At 48.0% G+C, this 16,320-nt stretch overlaps 6 protein-coding genes across 6 annotated transcripts; 3 read left to right on the forward strand and 3 right to left on the reverse strand.

The window, feature by feature from the left end:
* Positions 1-300: 300 nt before the first annotated feature.
* On the reverse strand, positions 301-2,541 carry DPB2 (DNA polymerase epsilon noncatalytic subunit; the record flags this gene model as incomplete). The annotated part of the gene is made up of 1 exon (XM_041683478.1): positions 301-2,541. One exon carries the CDS (start codon positions 2,539-2,541, stop codon positions 301-303), a length of 2,241 nt encoding a protein of 746 aa, XP_041537962.1.
* Positions 2,542-3,120: 579 nt separating this feature from the next.
* Positions 3,121-4,546, forward strand: AKAW2_11243S (SHNi-TPR domain-containing protein; the record flags this gene model as incomplete). The annotated part of the gene is made up of 2 exons (XM_041683489.1): positions 3,121-4,170; positions 4,259-4,546. The coding sequence occupies 2 exons, from the start codon at positions 3,121-3,123 to the stop codon at positions 4,544-4,546; spliced, it is 1,338 nt and encodes a 445-aa protein (XP_041537963.1).
* Positions 4,547-4,998: 452 nt separating this feature from the next.
* AKAW2_11244A (yippee/mis18 family protein) lies at positions 4,999-5,697 on the reverse strand (the record flags this gene model as incomplete). Its single annotated transcript, XM_041683500.1, has 1 exon — positions 4,999-5,697. One exon carries the CDS (start codon positions 5,695-5,697, stop codon positions 4,999-5,001), a length of 699 nt encoding a protein of 232 aa, XP_041537964.1.
* A 2,433-nt stretch (positions 5,698-8,130) lies between these two features.
* On the reverse strand, positions 8,131-10,237 carry AKAW2_11245A (cleavage polyadenylation factor subunit MPE1; the record flags this gene model as incomplete). Its single annotated transcript, XM_041683511.1, has 4 exons — positions 8,131-9,395; positions 9,449-9,549; positions 9,629-9,917; positions 10,066-10,237. 4 exons carry the CDS (start codon positions 10,235-10,237, stop codon positions 8,131-8,133), a joined length of 1,827 nt encoding a protein of 608 aa, XP_041537965.1.
* Positions 10,238-11,970: 1,733 nt separating this feature from the next.
* DCD1 (deoxycytidine monophosphate deaminase) lies at positions 11,971-13,363 on the forward strand (the record flags this gene model as incomplete). The annotated part of the gene is made up of 7 exons (XM_041683522.1): positions 11,971-11,992; positions 12,057-12,405; positions 12,463-12,824; positions 12,889-13,021; positions 13,077-13,164; positions 13,212-13,262; positions 13,316-13,363. 7 exons carry the CDS (start codon positions 11,971-11,973, stop codon positions 13,361-13,363), a joined length of 1,053 nt encoding a protein of 350 aa, XP_041537966.1.
* A 1,100-nt stretch (positions 13,364-14,463) lies between these two features.
* HIS7 (imidazoleglycerol-phosphate synthase) lies at positions 14,464-16,269 on the forward strand (the record flags this gene model as incomplete). The annotated part of the gene is made up of 3 exons (XM_041683533.1): positions 14,464-14,586; positions 14,652-16,100; positions 16,180-16,269. 3 exons carry the CDS (start codon positions 14,464-14,466, stop codon positions 16,267-16,269), a joined length of 1,662 nt encoding a protein of 553 aa, XP_041537967.1.
* Positions 16,270-16,320: the final 51 nt, after the last annotated feature.

Raw genomic sequence — 16,320 nt, forward strand, 5'->3', positions numbered from 1 at the left:
TGGTAGCCGAACGCATGCGTACGTTTTGGCAGGTGCTCTTTGTGGTTGAATTCTAATGTCTTGGGAAGATTATAGTCTAATGAGGTGAGGAGATATGCCTCGGGTGTCGGAGGGTCAAAAAAAGGAAAATCGTTTCCATTGTGTCCTATAACAATACCCGTTCATTGCATGATGCGAATATAACCGCTCACCGTACGTCAAAACACAGTTGTATATTTATATAACACCAAGTCGTTAACTTCGCAAGAAATCAGAATTTTTCTAGCACCTAGTGCATAAGTTCCGTCACGTATTCCCCCGCTACAGGCGTTCCTGTTGTATCCTGCCTCGATTCTTGACGGCATCATACTCAATCCACCGGACAAACGATAGTTCGCCCTCCGGAACAAGCCGGCCAGGATTCATCACATGGCAGCCCTCATACGTTATACAAAACGGTGCGGCCTCTGGATCTGCAAGAATGATTGCAGTTGGAAGCGGATACAACTGTAAGGAAGAGACGTAATCCCACAAAACGGGCCGCAAAGAAAGCGGGAAAGGCGACAAAGTGCCCTGGTCTAGAATCGATTTCACAAGCCTTCGAGCGAAAAGAGTTGTACTCGGGGTTGGATTAGAATCAGTGCCTGTCTGTGGGCTCTGGCTGTGAGGTTCGAGATGGTCGGTAGGCTCCCCAGGAGATGCGTGCGCGTCTTCAGCCATCGCGGTATCGGCGCCGTGGGAGAGGTTTACAGCGTTTCGTCTTAATCTGTTAGAGATATCGTCTCTAAATATCGCAATATCATGGACAGGTCCAAATAGGGTAAGGCGGGAAGGATTTGAAGTCCATATTGCCTCCCCAGGAGGCCCAGATGACTGTGAGGAGTCCGACTGCGAGTTGGCAGTAGCAAATGCACGTTTCACCCTGGTAGTAAATAACTCTGGAATCGAATGGCGGGGGACTGGGGAAGCGGCGCCAGCTGAGAAAGCCGACGGCCATGGATCATTGTCGCCCGGAACAAATATGAATGTCGAGTGCTGCAACAATGAAGGAAACTCCGACAGTATCAAGGAGAGAGCATCAAAATGTTCTTTATACTCAATGCTGCCCGCCTGGCCACTGCTGTTTATAATCGCTTTCTGCACGAAATTCCCCGTTAGGACAAATATGCTTGGCCGCTCCTCCGAAGGCAAATGGTGATAGACGCTGAAGACCTTCCGCAACGCGTCCAGGGTCCGCATGTTATCCAGATTGACCTCCCCCAAAGCAACCACCCTTAACCGGCGCTCGCTTTTAGCTACATCCCGCAGGTAGTTGGTTTCAATCTGCCTCATTCGCGGGCCACGTGCACGTTCACTTCCGACTCCCAGAAAGTCAATCCATCCAAGTCCTCCACTAGAACTGACCTCCCTGCCACTTTGTTGGTTGTTCATCCCAAGAGATGTCTCCCGCCGCTCACAGGGAGGACCGCATATGGAAACGCCCACGAAAACTCCTCCAATGGCACCCCCAACCCCGGAATTGCCGCCTAGAGTGGACCCCCTGACATTTTCCTCTTCTTCATAGATCCCATCAACGAGGACAAACATCCCTGGAGCGAGCCAAGCTCCATCTTCAGGCACCATCCGCGCGTGTCTAAGATCCAAGGAAATACTCCCCGTCAAATCGCTCAGTGTTAAGTCGCCCGTTGGGGACGTTGAGAGTAAACCTAGAATAAGGTGTGATGTGCCATTTCTCCCGAGTAAATTCGCGATTGGTGTGAGCTTGTAGCCTTGGGTAACCGCTAAAGAAGATGATGGTTGGCGCAAGATACGCGAGGGACCGGACGGTGATTGGAATGACTCATGCCGAAGTAGACGTTGATGGATGACATTGTAACGATCTCTGAACAAATTCGTTCTGTGAGAGGATGGGGGGAATAGGGTAGGCCTTGATCTTGCGACTTCGAAGTATTTCTTATCCGCATTATAAGTCAATCGCGGTATATCAAACGCCTCGATAACTTTAACCCAATGTCTCGGGTGTGAGGGGACATCGGAAGTTTCTGTTGGACCTTCTCCTTCCAGCCCTGCCGCTGCATACAATGGCGGATCGGCCCTAGAGCGTCTGGTTCCTTGGCCGGGGCTTGTCGTTCTTGATGGGACCTCATCTGACGTGGCGTGCTTCCCAGAGACTACCCTTCCCCCACTCATATTGCTCTCTAAAGCCTGGAGGATGGCTTTCAGTGAGGCGCCCTTACCCTCATCGACAATGACACCACCGCCAGCTTTCTTCCAGGCTTTGGCCACTTCATCAAGTACTCTTTCTGCGAGACCTTCTTCGCGCCATGCCGAGCCACAATTCTTCCCCACGAAGGTGGCTAGTGTTTGAAGCGCAGAAGAGGATATCGTTAGGTTATGCTTGCGCGTGAAGGTACGGAAGGCCACAGGCCGCAGAGTCGAAGGAGGGAGCAGTATGGGAAGGACCGATGTCCTCGTAGGCAGCGCATTGGGTCTGTTCTTTCGGAATGGATAGGCGGGAGTTCCAAATCCGGGTGACGATGAAGGTACGGGGTCCGAGTCCATAATTCAGATAGTAGATTGTGACTGCGACACTGGTACTGCAAATCCGCTCTTGGTCGAATGCGCGTCTAACTGCCGGATATCGTGCGGGGAGAATGTCACGACAAGAAACTCGTAGAGTTCCTCGGAATGGGTGAAGAGGGAAAAACTCAAGGAAATGGAGAGAGCGAGGGAAGAACTGAGAACCGCTGTCAGTACAAGGTGATCCTGCCAACGCCGGTTGACTGATTAACCATTACCTACCTGGATGAGGCATTGACGTATGGAGTAGATCAAGCAGAACGCGTCGTGGCGGTGGTGATGGCGGCACGCGCGTCCCCCACGCGATTTGTTCCACTTTTGCGACAACCTACAAGGCCATTATCCTTGATCTTTCTCAGTACTCATGCACTGATCATCACACCAGACCTATTTTGATCAAAGGCACCATAAATCTCGCCAGAGTAGCCTCTTTTCGTGATACTCCTCTTTCCACCCCCGATTATCAAATATTTCCCCCCGCCTATTGGAGGGATTTCCTTGTTGGGTTGGTTCTGGTTCGTTCCTCATCCATTACATTACCATCAACCACACACATCCATAATGGAACCAAGTACATCCCCGAAAGACGATAGTACAAAGACTCGAACAGCTTTGGACGACCTTATCAAGCAAGCTGCCGCCAAAGATGCCATCAAGGATTACAACGCCGCTGCAGAGCTATATTCTGAGGCCACGGAACTTCAAGCAGAGCTCAACGGAGAACTAGCGCTGGAAAATGCAGATTTACTATTCGCCTACGGAAAAGCCCTGTATAATGTTGCCGTCAGCAAGAGCGATGTGCTTGGGTCCAAGGTAGCTGGAGAATCACAGCCGAGCAGCGCATCTGTCGAGAGGCCATCCGCTGCGGCAACAGGCACAACCGCAGGTATCGTTGAGAAAGCTGTCGCCCAGGGCCCACCTGAGAAGTCCGCGGGAGCCCAGAAGTCAAATACTGGTGATGTTCCAGCTAAGCCATACTTCCAATTCACTGGTGATGAGAACTTTGACGACTCGGATTCGGAAGACGAGGCCGACGGTGAGGAAGCTGCGGCCGATGACGAAGACGACTTTGCCAATGCCTTCGAAGTTCTTGACCTGGCGCGCGTGCTATACCACAAAAAGATGACTACGTTAGAGGAGGGAATTGGCAAAGGGAAATCCGCAGATTTGCCTCCAGATCTCAGACACGTCAAAGAACGTCTCGCGGATACGTACGATTTACAAGCGGAGATCTCACTGGAGGCAGAAAGGTTTTTAGATGCGGTGACGGACTTGAGGACGTCTCTGGATTTAAGACAGTCTCTGTTTCCGATTGAAGATCCTTCTGTTGCAGAATGTCACTACAAGCTTTCTCTTGCCCTAGAATTTGGCTCCGTCAAAAATGAGAATGACAGCTCCCAAGAGGACAGTACCCTCAAAGGGCCGGTCGACGAGGAAATGAGGGAAGAGGCCGCAGCTCAAATGGAAAAGGCTATTGAAAGCTGCCGTCTGAGGATGGATCAAGAACAGAAGAAGTTGGTCGCCGATACTTCATTGGATGAGGACAAGGTGACCGCTATGAAGAGAAGAATAGCAAATGTCAAAGACATTATAGCAGACATGGAGCAAAGGGTAAGCAACAGCCTTCTTTCCAAATCCCTTCATCGCATACCCTTCCTACTTCCTTTGTTTCGGCTACAGTTACTAAGAACATTGACAGCTCGTCGATCTTCGACGCCCGCCAGTATCTGCTATTGAGAAAAGCGATGCAGATAACACAGTGCTGAAGGGTATTTTGGGTCAAATCATGGGGCATTCCCCTTCGGAGCAAAAGGCTCATCTCGATGCTGTCACAAAAGAAGCAAATGACCTTTCTGCGTTTATCAAAAGAAAACCTGCGAGCAAGAAGCCACCCCAGAACAGTGAGACTGTACCAAAACGATCGGCTCCGGAAGAGGGCGCGGGAGGCGATACAAAGAGAGCACGAGCAGGCGATAACCTTGAATGAACCTGGGTATACTGATCGCCAGAGGCATCAACGTGTCTGGTGCTCTGTCTATCAACCCTTTGTAGCAGCTAGAGATCACCTGAGGAAGTGCTCTATCATGCTAGCATTTGCTCAAAGGTTTAGAGCGTTAATTCGGATATGATACCCAATGAAGCGAGGCCGCAGAAATAAATATACATTATACAGAAATAGCCACCAAGTTATCTGTGAATTCTATTGTGATACCACTTATTATTATTACTGATTAAGGTAGCTCCCAACGAACCATAAGGGAGAAAAGGAGAAAATGAATCAAAGAATCAGAGCCGTCTGGTGCACAAAGCAAGGCGGTTTCGTAGCAAACAACCCCACCTTGCTCCGTCTGAAACTGCGGGGCCGTTGGGTCATACTTCATTTCATCAAACATGGAGATTCTCATGAAGCTTCATTAGGCGCAAGAGCATAACTCATTATCATAGAGCTGTGATTCCGAATAGAGAAGACCGGCGTTCGGGCAGTTTGCGATTTCTTCGGCGTACAGCCAACCCAGGGGACCAGATTCCAGAGAATAAGTCCTCGCATTCATCTTCGTTCTGGCTATCAAATTCTATACTGTTCGAAGGTTGGTCATGTCCAACCTCGGTAGAGCTGGTATACGCCGGGAGTAATGCTGTTTCAACAAAGGCGGGCGATTCCCAAAAAGAAGATGTCATAACCCTTTCGGTCTCCAAAATGAACTTGCCGACCTTGTAACGTTGCGACTCTTCTTCAGCAGCTATATATTTCCAGCCGAGCACATTTCCGCAAATGGAACAGTTGATGTCGCCTACTGTGTGCGCACCAGTGACCAGTCTCCGCGGCACGGGCTGCTGTATCATCGTATTTAGAAGTGTATCGGTTGGTGAAGGTCCTCTAGCGAGCGCAGGCTCGCCGGACACAAGATAGGCACGGCCATAGCGACCGGTGAATCCTTTGCTGATTATCTGCGACGTCAGGCATATATCTGCTGCACAGTGTGAACAGCGGATGCATGAAACATGGCCCTCCAGATAACCGGCGTCACTTGGCTTCAGAAATTGTCCGGATCCTTCTTCCGAAGATGGCACTCTGGACCTCACGCTTCGCTGTTTGGTTCGGAAGAAAGATGGCTGGAGCAAGAATTTAGGAAACATAGAGCCTTGGATATAGGATCTTTGCCCTGTGAAGTACGTGAATAGGGGGGCATGTGTAGCAACCAAATGGCGAGAGCATCAAAGAATGCTACTAGTTTTTATCATAATTCTAGTATCTCTAGCATAGAAGATGCAGTTGTTACAGTGAGGTATATGGAAATGGGTAGGTATCATACTGAGGTCATCACCCGTTCCTTGGCGATCTAGTGATCGGAACGAGTCATGACATGGTCATCTGACAAAATAATGATAGTTATGGATCCCGGCTGATGTGCCAAATACAAATGTGAGGCCATTTTCGGCCTGACTAGGGAATGGAAGCATAACCCAAAATCAATACATATATAAGGATTATTCATATCATTTGGCCTTTGCTCCTTGTTAGAATAAGTGAACTAGCTGTTTGGTTGCCTATAGCTAAACCTCCGCATCCAAGAAAAGCCATTTAGTGCTAAGCGAGCGTTCGACGTCTCTTGCACCACTCCACGGTTGCAAAGTAGTCAAACTGAATCCGCACCAACCGAGGTTCCGTACAGCTTCTAGTTCAACTGCATCGTGCGAACGGGGTACACATGCCACAATTCGGGGGCACCCAAAAGCAGATATATTAGCAAGTTCAAACAGGGCAATTAACCTTATGGGGAACAAACACGACAGTATGTTAGTGATATCCACGGGTTTATACCTCGTCTACATTTAGACGAGAACATTGGTGCACATACCCTGTTTTCAGACCGTGACCGAGTGCGTTCTCTGCAAGGAAAACAAACAAGGTCGGTTCGCCGCTCGCATTGGTTACAAAACCACGGTGTATAGTGTCGCTGGTGTAATCCAACAGCTCGAACCACTGTGCAATCGGCATACTATTGTTCGGCCGGCTTTGAGACGCACCTACCCCAAGTGACTCTTGTCCAGCGAAGCTCCTCTCACCAAGAAAGATCGCAGACAATGTGTCACAGAAGAGCCTCTCACACTCTTCCGGGATAGTATGCATTGCCTCCCCTTTATATTCCGGTAATATATTGCCCGGCCAACTAACCCCCATGCCTGGAGCGATGGAGAGTCCAAAGGGAGGACTTGGAGATGTCTTTGACCCCGAAGGGACCTCAGGGATACCACTGTGTCCCTAATAAGATGATCAGAAGTTAGCAGTTAGTTACGAAGTTTAGACCATAATGATCGATTGCGGAAAGGGGCATCGTACCGGCCCCCGCGGTAGTGCAGTAGTGGAAACTATCGATCACGGAAGTGGATGATTTGACGCTGTAACAACTGGCAAGCACGCTAGCCTGGGGATGTTTGTCGAGTGTACACTGCAACTGATTTCGGGTGCTACTGTTGTGATTCGATGACTTGGCCATGATGATGGATGGATCTTATAAGTTGAAGATCAGATGTGCTATCTTCCGGGACAGGTGGGCGCGGCTTGAGAATACGTATAAAATTTCGGGTCCACTGGGTAGGTATCTTGTAATAACCTTCTGACAGCCGCGATAACGTTAGGATGCAATAACAACCGATGCAGAAAGGTGGTGCAGGTGTACTAGAGGTTGGATGGTAATTAGATAGGGATGGGATAAACTGGGGTGGTTTCCTGGGACTATTTACTACGGAGTACTAAAATGACATGTGGGGCTCCATTAGTCAGGCCGGAACATAACTAGTTAAGTTATTGCGTGCCCAGTAGTTATCTATAGCTTTTTCAGTTAACCAACTAGTTGAGTTTACTCTTGTTATCTGATCAGATGCCCGATGCTGTTTGAATAACCTCTACATCTCTGCTGCTTAGAGAGTCGTAACTTCACATAGAATTTTACATGTGCGAGGTCGTCTATGTGGGACGTCGCAGGATCCTCAGGTGGTTATGCATGTAGATAACGACGAATACCATTGCCCACAGACAATTATATATACATGAGTATCTGATATGCCCCCTAAACATTGTAATGTATCGAAATTTACGTGTCATTCTAATAAAGCTCTGGTTTTGATGGATGTTATATCTTGATTTCACGAAGGCAATTCCCGTATGTGGATACCCAATGGCGGAGCGGCTTTGATCTCTCATGAAGATTACTACTATCTACGACCACTTTGTAACTAATAAACGCATCGGTAGTCGCTAGACTTTTTATTTGGCAAGTTGCTTAATGTGGCGCTAATATTACATTGTGTACATTCAATTGCACCTTCAAATAACAAGCCCGTCAGAGCCGGAACCATCTCCTTTCAACTCCAACAATGTGCAAATTTCAAAGGGGCAAAGCCTGCAACATGCACATGCCCACATGACAATGAATCAGGTAGCAGCTATGAACGCCGATGAACATAGAAAGAATAGAGCATGACGGGGTGAACAGCAAGACATAACGGAAAAAGGGAGACCTGAGACCTAACAACCGCGGACACGTCGAAGTGACCTTCTCTACCACCTCAGAGCTCTCGATAGTCACTTGGTCGTATCCTCCTGTGTCTCGCTTGGTGCCGTTGTGGATTAACAGGTTGCCGAAAATAAGCCGTATCTTCTTCCCTGGCAAATGGCGTACTGAACGTTGTTCTCTGCTGGTTTGAAAATCGACCTATTCCGGGACCTTGCGCAAGACCAGGATTCGGTTGAAGTCCCATCATTTGAGGCATGTGGAACATGTTCATAGATGGCTCTCCGACGCCGTTGTAAAGGTTCGGTGTGGCATAATTGTTCACATTGTCGCCATAGATTCCTGGGGCAGGGCTAAAATTCATAGCATTCATGGGATTCCACGATTGATCCATGTTAGGTGGGAAACCACCAGACGAAGGAACACCCATAGAGTTCATAGGATCAGACATTGGTATCGTAGGCATCCCCTGGTTCGGCATGAATCCAAAATTCCCGAATGGCATCTGCTGGCCGAAAGGGAAAGCTGGAAAACTGGCCACAGGCCCAGTAGCCTGTGTATTTTGTGAATCGGCCTTGTCGTTTGTCTTCAGCTTTTTGGATAACGAACTAGGACTTGATCCACCAGTGGCAGTACGGGAAGGTTCATCTTCAGCAGGTCTTTTGTTCGAAGCTGGTTGACTAGGCGGAACTGGGGGGGAAGACTCCGTATTTGCAACAGGCCCTTTGCCTTGCATGGCTGATTTGTCAATACCGGGACCATTGTCATTTGCCTGTTGCTTGTCCTTCTCTCTCTTCGAATCCGCTTTTTCAGCTTCGTACTCTTTGATCTTGCTGATAGCCTCATCATCAACAGTAAGATTATCGAGTAATACTCCCTCCGTTCCACAGCCAGGGCATACAAAATCGCTTTCGATTAATGCATTGGTAATACAATCATTGCAGTATGTCCTTTGACAGCACGGAGTTCTAGTGGGCTCTAAAAACATTCGCTTGTCAATCGGACACTCTAAACCACGTGCTTGCAGTTCTTTGCTGTACTCTGCTGCTGCTGCTTCTGCTGCGGCTGCTGCGGAGGCTTTGGCTTTCTCCTGGTATAATTCCCAGGCTGCCTTGTCAGGCTTCGCTATGACGAAATCGCCGTCGGCATTAACCATGACACCTGTGTTCCTCGGATCCTCGTTTGAGCCGTCCAGGGTGAGGGATTCCGGCTTTTCGACCTTGGTTTGTAATGAACGGGGTATACCGGTTGATCGTTTTACTCTATACTTCCCATCAAATTTGGGGTCATTATTTGTGGGGCAAGCTTGGATCCAGTGTCCTGATAATACACCGTTAGTTTTAGCTTTCAATGATTATATTAGAACAGCTTGCCTTTCTCACGACAGCGGTAACATAAGTAGCCGGGGGGAGGGGGGTGATCAGGAACATTCACAGGTCTGCCCCTTCCACGGCCAAATGGAACAGGGGTAGCGCTATACAGGAGACGAATTGTCAGTACCAGTAGAGGAGAAAAGAAGAAAAACAAGTCTTACTACATATAGACACACTTACTTTGCCATTTCCTGCTGCTGTTCTTTCCATTGATTTGCTTGCAGATTAAACAGTGCATTGATCTTCTCTTCCTCCGTCTGGGCATTGTTGAGCTCTAGAACACCGTTGCTAGTATTGGGAGATGCTCGAGTCAAGGGAAATTGTTCATTACGGGGGGCACTGCGCGCATTGACTGGCATTTTCCCGGAAACATAACGAGCAGCACCACCCTTCCCTGGGCGTGATGCAGGCAATCTCCGAGCGATGACGGACGTAGAACGCGGTATTATGCTGGTGTCATCGTCGTATTCTGTCCCATAAAAACAAACGGTCAGTCCCCAAGAATCTTTTCTCTTAACTTCAACCACGACCTGTTCCCGCTTTGCCATACGGGTTGGGCGGACCAAGGTGGATATGAACGGTAAAACCAAGGCAATCAGTTTCCAGAAGCTACTAACCTTCTTTAGTATCTTCATTGTAGATAGAAAGCTCAAAGTCAGTCCCGTCACCCAGTCTACTCTGATTGATAATTTCTCTTTTCAATTCGAAGACAGAGATACCGGTGCCATCAAAAGTCACCCTTGAAGGCTCCTTTTGAGACTTGAACTTGAAGTGAACAGAGGATGACATTGTATTCAATTGCACGTCAATGATGGTGTTGCGAATGTAATTAGATCAATAGAGGGGTGCCACTTTCACAAGAGATACACGAGAACAAAGGCAGACAAATGATAACAAGCAACAATCGGAACGGTTGGCAAATTGCAGATGACAGTATGACGTATAGCCTCACTCCTGTCTCAAATGCTTAGAGATCGTAAACCCAGTATCTATCGAGGGCTTTGCTCGAACTCAGTAGATTGAAGAAGCGTCTTGAGTGCTGCGCGGCAAGTGTTCGAATCACTGCATACAAACAAGGTGTCAGGTCCGGTGGATACAGAGACGAAGCCAACTAGTCTGCAGTAAGATAATGTGAGTTATAAAAAGCTCCGCGGGCCTTGCCAGTATAACAAGCAGCATCAGACGCCGCAACCCATCTAATTCGCGCTTGCGACCGAGCTCAAGAGATATAAGTTCATGTAATCTTCGTTGAGAACAGCCTTGGGGCACTTCCACAAGCTTTGGGCAATCAAGGCATGGAATAGTATATACGACCAGAGTGGACGAGACTTGGGGAAGCAAAGACGCAGCGAAGGTAAGAGGGCGTTTGAAAGAGAGATATGCGTGCAGGTTTGGGTGCGGGAGACAACGGCGTCAAACTTGAATTGACCAGTATAAATTCAAGGAGATAGAGCCATATAAGATGAGGAAAAGCAACTGGATAGAAACAAGGCAATCTTAAACAATCAGTGCATTCTCCAGGACATGTGCAAGGGTATGATCAAAGCCTGGAGAGCGATTCGGGAACAGTCTTCGTGGTGGCGAGCTAGCGCATTCGGTCACGTGACTTTGCGCCAGATGTGGAAAGTACAGGTTGCCTGCCTATCTCTGTAGAGATAGTTTGACTTCCCTAAATCATAGTACTAACATAATCTTCTGGTACGTGCTTTTTGATGCTCAGGAAGTAAACTGAACGTATGTGTTGCAAACTTCCTAAAGGGCGAAAGCTGTAAGAAGCACCGTTGCCGATTGGAAATGCGCTAAAAGTACGGAGTATAAGGGCCAGCAATGTAGATAAGTAGTTAATTAGCATTTACCTTTTCTTTTTAGTAGAAAAAACTTGGCATTGCTCGTATAGATAGATAACTAGGTGCCAGAATCAACCACGGCTTATTACACAACTTAATACGTACTGAATACCACAGGAACCTCGTTTTAAATAGGTTTCTGAGGGAAAGTGTGCGCTTTCTTCATTAAATCCAGCCTGCCATGCATCAAAATTATGAAGTTGTTTAAAAGAGTGAATGCAGTAACTACCGGGTAACCAATAATAGGGTAATTAACAAGAGCCTTACGGAGGTGCATAGCAAAGGCCTGTTACTGGCCAGAAACTACAGTTCTCCCATGTCTTGGAGCAATTCATGCCAGTTGGCCTACTTGAGCCGCTACTGTTTCAAGCTTGCTGAAAGTATGGCCCGCAGTTTGCTCAAAATTATTGAGCGAAAGTGGGGGGGAGGTGAGCGGGTAATTATCTATGTGGTATCAATCCGTTAATAAGTTACATGTTCCTGGCACTCCGTACCTGGTGCCTAGATGTACATGTGAAAAATTCCCTACTTTAGCCATTCGCCCAACTTAATCCGACCTCTGCATGCCCTCCTGTCCAACCCAGGATCCAGCCCCTCTTCCCCGAACTCGGGGACGCGCGCTTATCAATTTTTCCTGCCTTTGACCTTTACACTGGCTTTACCAAGCAGGTAATCATGTTGTTAGGCTTATGCGGAGGTTAGCATCTTATCAAGCAGCGTGTCTTGGTGTCTTCAATATATGCTAATACTATGCGGCAAAGCCATATGTTCTGGGAAGCATGCTGTCGCAGATTATCTGATACAGAAGGAGGGCTTTCGACTTCTCAAATTGAAAGATGTTAGCTCCCTTCGAGTAACTGATGAAGCCGACGGCGATCGCCAATTACAGGCAGTGGAGTTTGCAGAGGATGAAAGTAGTCCGCCACCGCACCTTATATTTGAGGACTCTAAAGCCCTCTTAGACTTCGTAACCAAACGATGGCAAGAACATTGGGTTACAACAGACATCTGGGATGTCACTATTTTAGACCGTTTCTTTCAACGCCCCTTCTTCCTTCTAGTTAGCGTTGATGCGCCGGTAAGCTTGAGATGGAAGCGATTTGTGGACAGGTCTGGATCCCTGATAACCTTACGAGCATCGTAGCTAAGCTAACGCACCATCTGTAGATGCCGGGATAGACTGGTCGAACCACCGCCTTTGGAGAAATTTGTATTATGGAATGACAGACATCTCTACGACAAAAATGTTGGACGCGCATACCTCACTGATCGGGCACAAGTACGGCTGTTCAATTCCTCTTCTTCATTTGATGAACTGCATGCGGCTCTCAAAGCCCTCAATCTTGCCGACGAGGAGCGGTTACGGCCTAATTGGGATCAGTATTTCATGGAGCTGGCATCTTTAGCCGCTCAGCGAAGTAACTGCATGAAGCGAAGGGTGGGCTGCGTGCTTGTCCGTGATCGTCGTGTCATAAGCACAGGGTATAATGGAACCCCCAGGCACATTAGAAATTGCAATGAGGGCGGCTGTACGAAACCTAAAGATTACACATTGTACTATCGATTGAATGTACAGGCACTTACTATGACTAGGTCCAAGGTGCAACCGTGGTGAGGGTGGAGGTGTGGGTTTATCAACATGCCTCTGCCTCCATGCCGAAGAGAATGCGTTGCTGGAGGCCGGAAGAGAGCGCATACGAGAGGGCGCAATACTCTATTGTGACACGTACGTCAATCCCCGAACTTCTGAAGATGCACGGCACATTGCTTAAGCCGGTTAGGTGCCCTTGCTTGACATGTACCGTCAAAATTACACAAGTCGGGATAACAGAAGTCGTATACTCGCAAGGGTATAATATGGATAACGATGTATGTCCTTTGCTGTCCACACTTTGTCATTTTGCTGACCAGATAAGAGCGCTGCTATTCTAAAAGCGGCCGGGGTAAAACTTAGGCAATTCTCTCCGGTACGGGCACTCCCTTGACGCTTCACCAGTCATCGCTAATATATTGTTGGCAGCCTCGAAAGGGGCTCATTTATCTTGAGAGCTCTGGGGGTACTAACTAGGTTTGTACGGCCCTGATATGGGTGCTACTCGGACGAATATATTCGAGAATAATCTTGATTATCTCTCCAAATTACATACTCCTAAGTCATGGAACTTAACAAGTCCGGAGATGAGCTGATTATGAGTGTATTGGAACTCATATTTCAGACTCTGTCCCGCTTTAGCACATGTCCACCTGCAGTACTAAGGCGCTATGCAGTGAATACATGTATATTGCCGGCTATATTTGCGGCCGGCTCCGATGGAGTTCAGGTATCGCCGTACTCCCAGCGACGCGATAACGAAGATGTTTGGGCTTAACATACAGTCATCCTCCGGTTGTTTGTTTACGTACTGTGCTCCGTAGTCACCTGGTATAACACGAAAGAACCCCACGATGCTCCTGTTCGGTGCATGTCGTAGTAGAACAAGGAAATATTATAAGTAAACTGGTGGCTGCTCAGAGGTCAAGGCGCCAACTGGGTTTAGGAGTAAGTAACCACTGGTATGTGCCTATAGGTACTACGGAAACATACAGCGGCGGGAGGAGGGGTAAGTATAGACTAAGTGGTAATTAAGGCCTTCTTTCAATGCTCATAGCAAAGGCGGTCAACGTTCATCAGGTCCCACCCTCCGATTTACCGGCAATAATGTATTAATCGGTACCAAAAACCGCACATGCGAATAGGGTTTAGGGAGTAAAGAGAAGTGAACTAGGGATTAGAGGTAAAACTACAAACTACTTTGAGAGGGGCATATATGGGCAAGAAAGTCATAAGAAGGAAGGAAGAGCAAGATAGAGGATAGGAGCAATGAACGTACACATGGTACTAATGGAGATCAAGATCACAATTGGAGACATACTTACCTACTGGATTAACGTAACTCAAAGTGGGTTGTTGCGAATGACTCAGCCCGGCATCGCCAGCCATGGTGGGGTGAAGAAGAACAATCTTCCCAAGTCAAATTGCGACTTCTCCTATTGTCAAGGCAATTATTCCGAAGACTTACTGCTGGGAGTGGCCGCAGGAATATTGGCCTTTAAATCAGCGAAGACCTATACTTATGCTCATCGTTTCCAGACTTACTTACACAAGACATTGATAGAACGCATGCCACGATGCCTACAGTACATCTGCTCGATTACGTCGCCGGAAATGTCCGCTCCCTGGTCAATGCGATCAACAAAGTCGGCTACGAGGTGGAATGGATTAAGTCTCCAAGTGATGTGAAGAATGCGGAGGTAACCAGGATGATGATACATACTTTTTTTTTCTTTTTTTCAGTGTAGCGCTGACTATTTGGCAGAAACTCATCCTACCAGGTGTCGGTCATTTCGGCCATTGCTTATCTCAACTATCAGAGGGAGGCTTCTTGGATCCTATCAGGCAACACATAGCTTCTGGAAAGCCATTCATGGGGATTTGCGTTGGTCTGCAATCACTCTTTGAAGGGTCTGAGGAGGACTCCGATGTTCCGGGGCTGGGATTGATTCCGATGCGGATGCAGAAATTCAATCCCGACACTAAGAGTGTACCACACATAGGCTGGAACTCTGCTATAGACACCAAGCTTGAGTCTGCGGAGAATCGGAGCTTCTACGGATTAAGCCCAAACAGCAAATACTACTATGTCCACTCTTACGCAGCTCTTTACACCCCAGGGCTCCTTGAGAAGGACGGCTGGTCAGTCGCCACAGCTACTTACGGCGAAGAAGAGTTTATCGGTGCTATTGCGCGGGAGAATATTTTCGCGACTCAATTTCACCCGGAGAAAAGTGGCCAGGCTGGATTACGGACTATTAGCGCCTTCCTGAATGGTGATCGCTTCCAAACGCTTACCCCGCAAGCGTCGCTCTCCTTGGACAAGAAAGATGGGCTGACACGTAGAATCATTGCCTGTCTTGATGTGCGCACCAATGATTCTGGTGACCTCGTCGTCACGAAAGGAGATCAGTATGATGTCCGTGAAAAGGATGGGGTGGATACAGGAGGCCAAGTCAGAAACTTGGGGAAGCCCGTGGACATGGCCAAGAAGTACTACGAGCAAGGAGCTGATGAGGTCACGTTCTTAAACATCACTTCCTTCAGGAATTGTCCTGTTGCAGATGCTCCCATGCTGGAAATTCTCAGGAGGACTTCAGAAACTGTTTTCGTGCCGCTGACTATCGGGGGCGGTATCAAGGACACTATTGATACAGATGGCACTCACGTCTCAGCTCTTGATGTTGCGACGATGTATTTCAAATCCGGTGCTGATAAAGTCAGCATTGGTTCGGATGCCGTTATCGCAGCAGAGGAATATTATGAAGGAGGCGAAAAGCTGACAGGCAAGACGGCTATAGAATCTATATCCAAAGCATATGGTAACCAGGCTGTGGTCGTGAGTGTGGATCCTAAACGTGTCTATGTGGACAGCCCAGAAGATACCAACCATCATACAATCCGGACAAAGTACCCAAATGCCGCCGGTCAGGCATTTTGTTGGTACCAGTGTACCATTAAAGGTGGTAGAGAGTCGCGAGACCTCGACGTCCGACAACTAGCGAAGGCGGTCGAAGCAATGGGTGCCGGTGAACTTCTGCTTAATTGCATCGACAAGGACGGAAGCAACAGCGGATTTGATCTGGAATTGATCAATGACGTGAAAGCCGCTATTAAGATACCAGTAATCGCCTCCAGTGGTGCTGGAAAACCCGAACATTTTGCAGAAGTCTTCCAAAACACTACGACTGATGCTGCCCTAGGCGCTGGCATGGTAAGTAGTAGTATTTCGTTCAACCCTTACGAGAACCCGTCCTGTCCTGGTGACTGATCTTTTCTCCACCCTTTTACAGTTCCACCGAGGTGAATATACTGTCAGCGATGTCAAACGTCACTTGGACAATGGAGGATTCCTTGTCCGCAGGCCTGAAGTGGGCAATTAGAGTTATGCTTCTAACTCATCATGAGACTTTTAACCACATCAATATTCGTTG

The sequence above is a fragment of the Aspergillus luchuensis genome, chromosome 1 (genome assembly GCF_016861625.1).
Source record: "Aspergillus luchuensis IFO 4308 DNA, chromosome 1, nearly complete sequence".
NCBI lineage: Eukaryota > Fungi > Ascomycota > Eurotiomycetes > Eurotiales > Aspergillaceae > Aspergillus > Aspergillus luchuensis.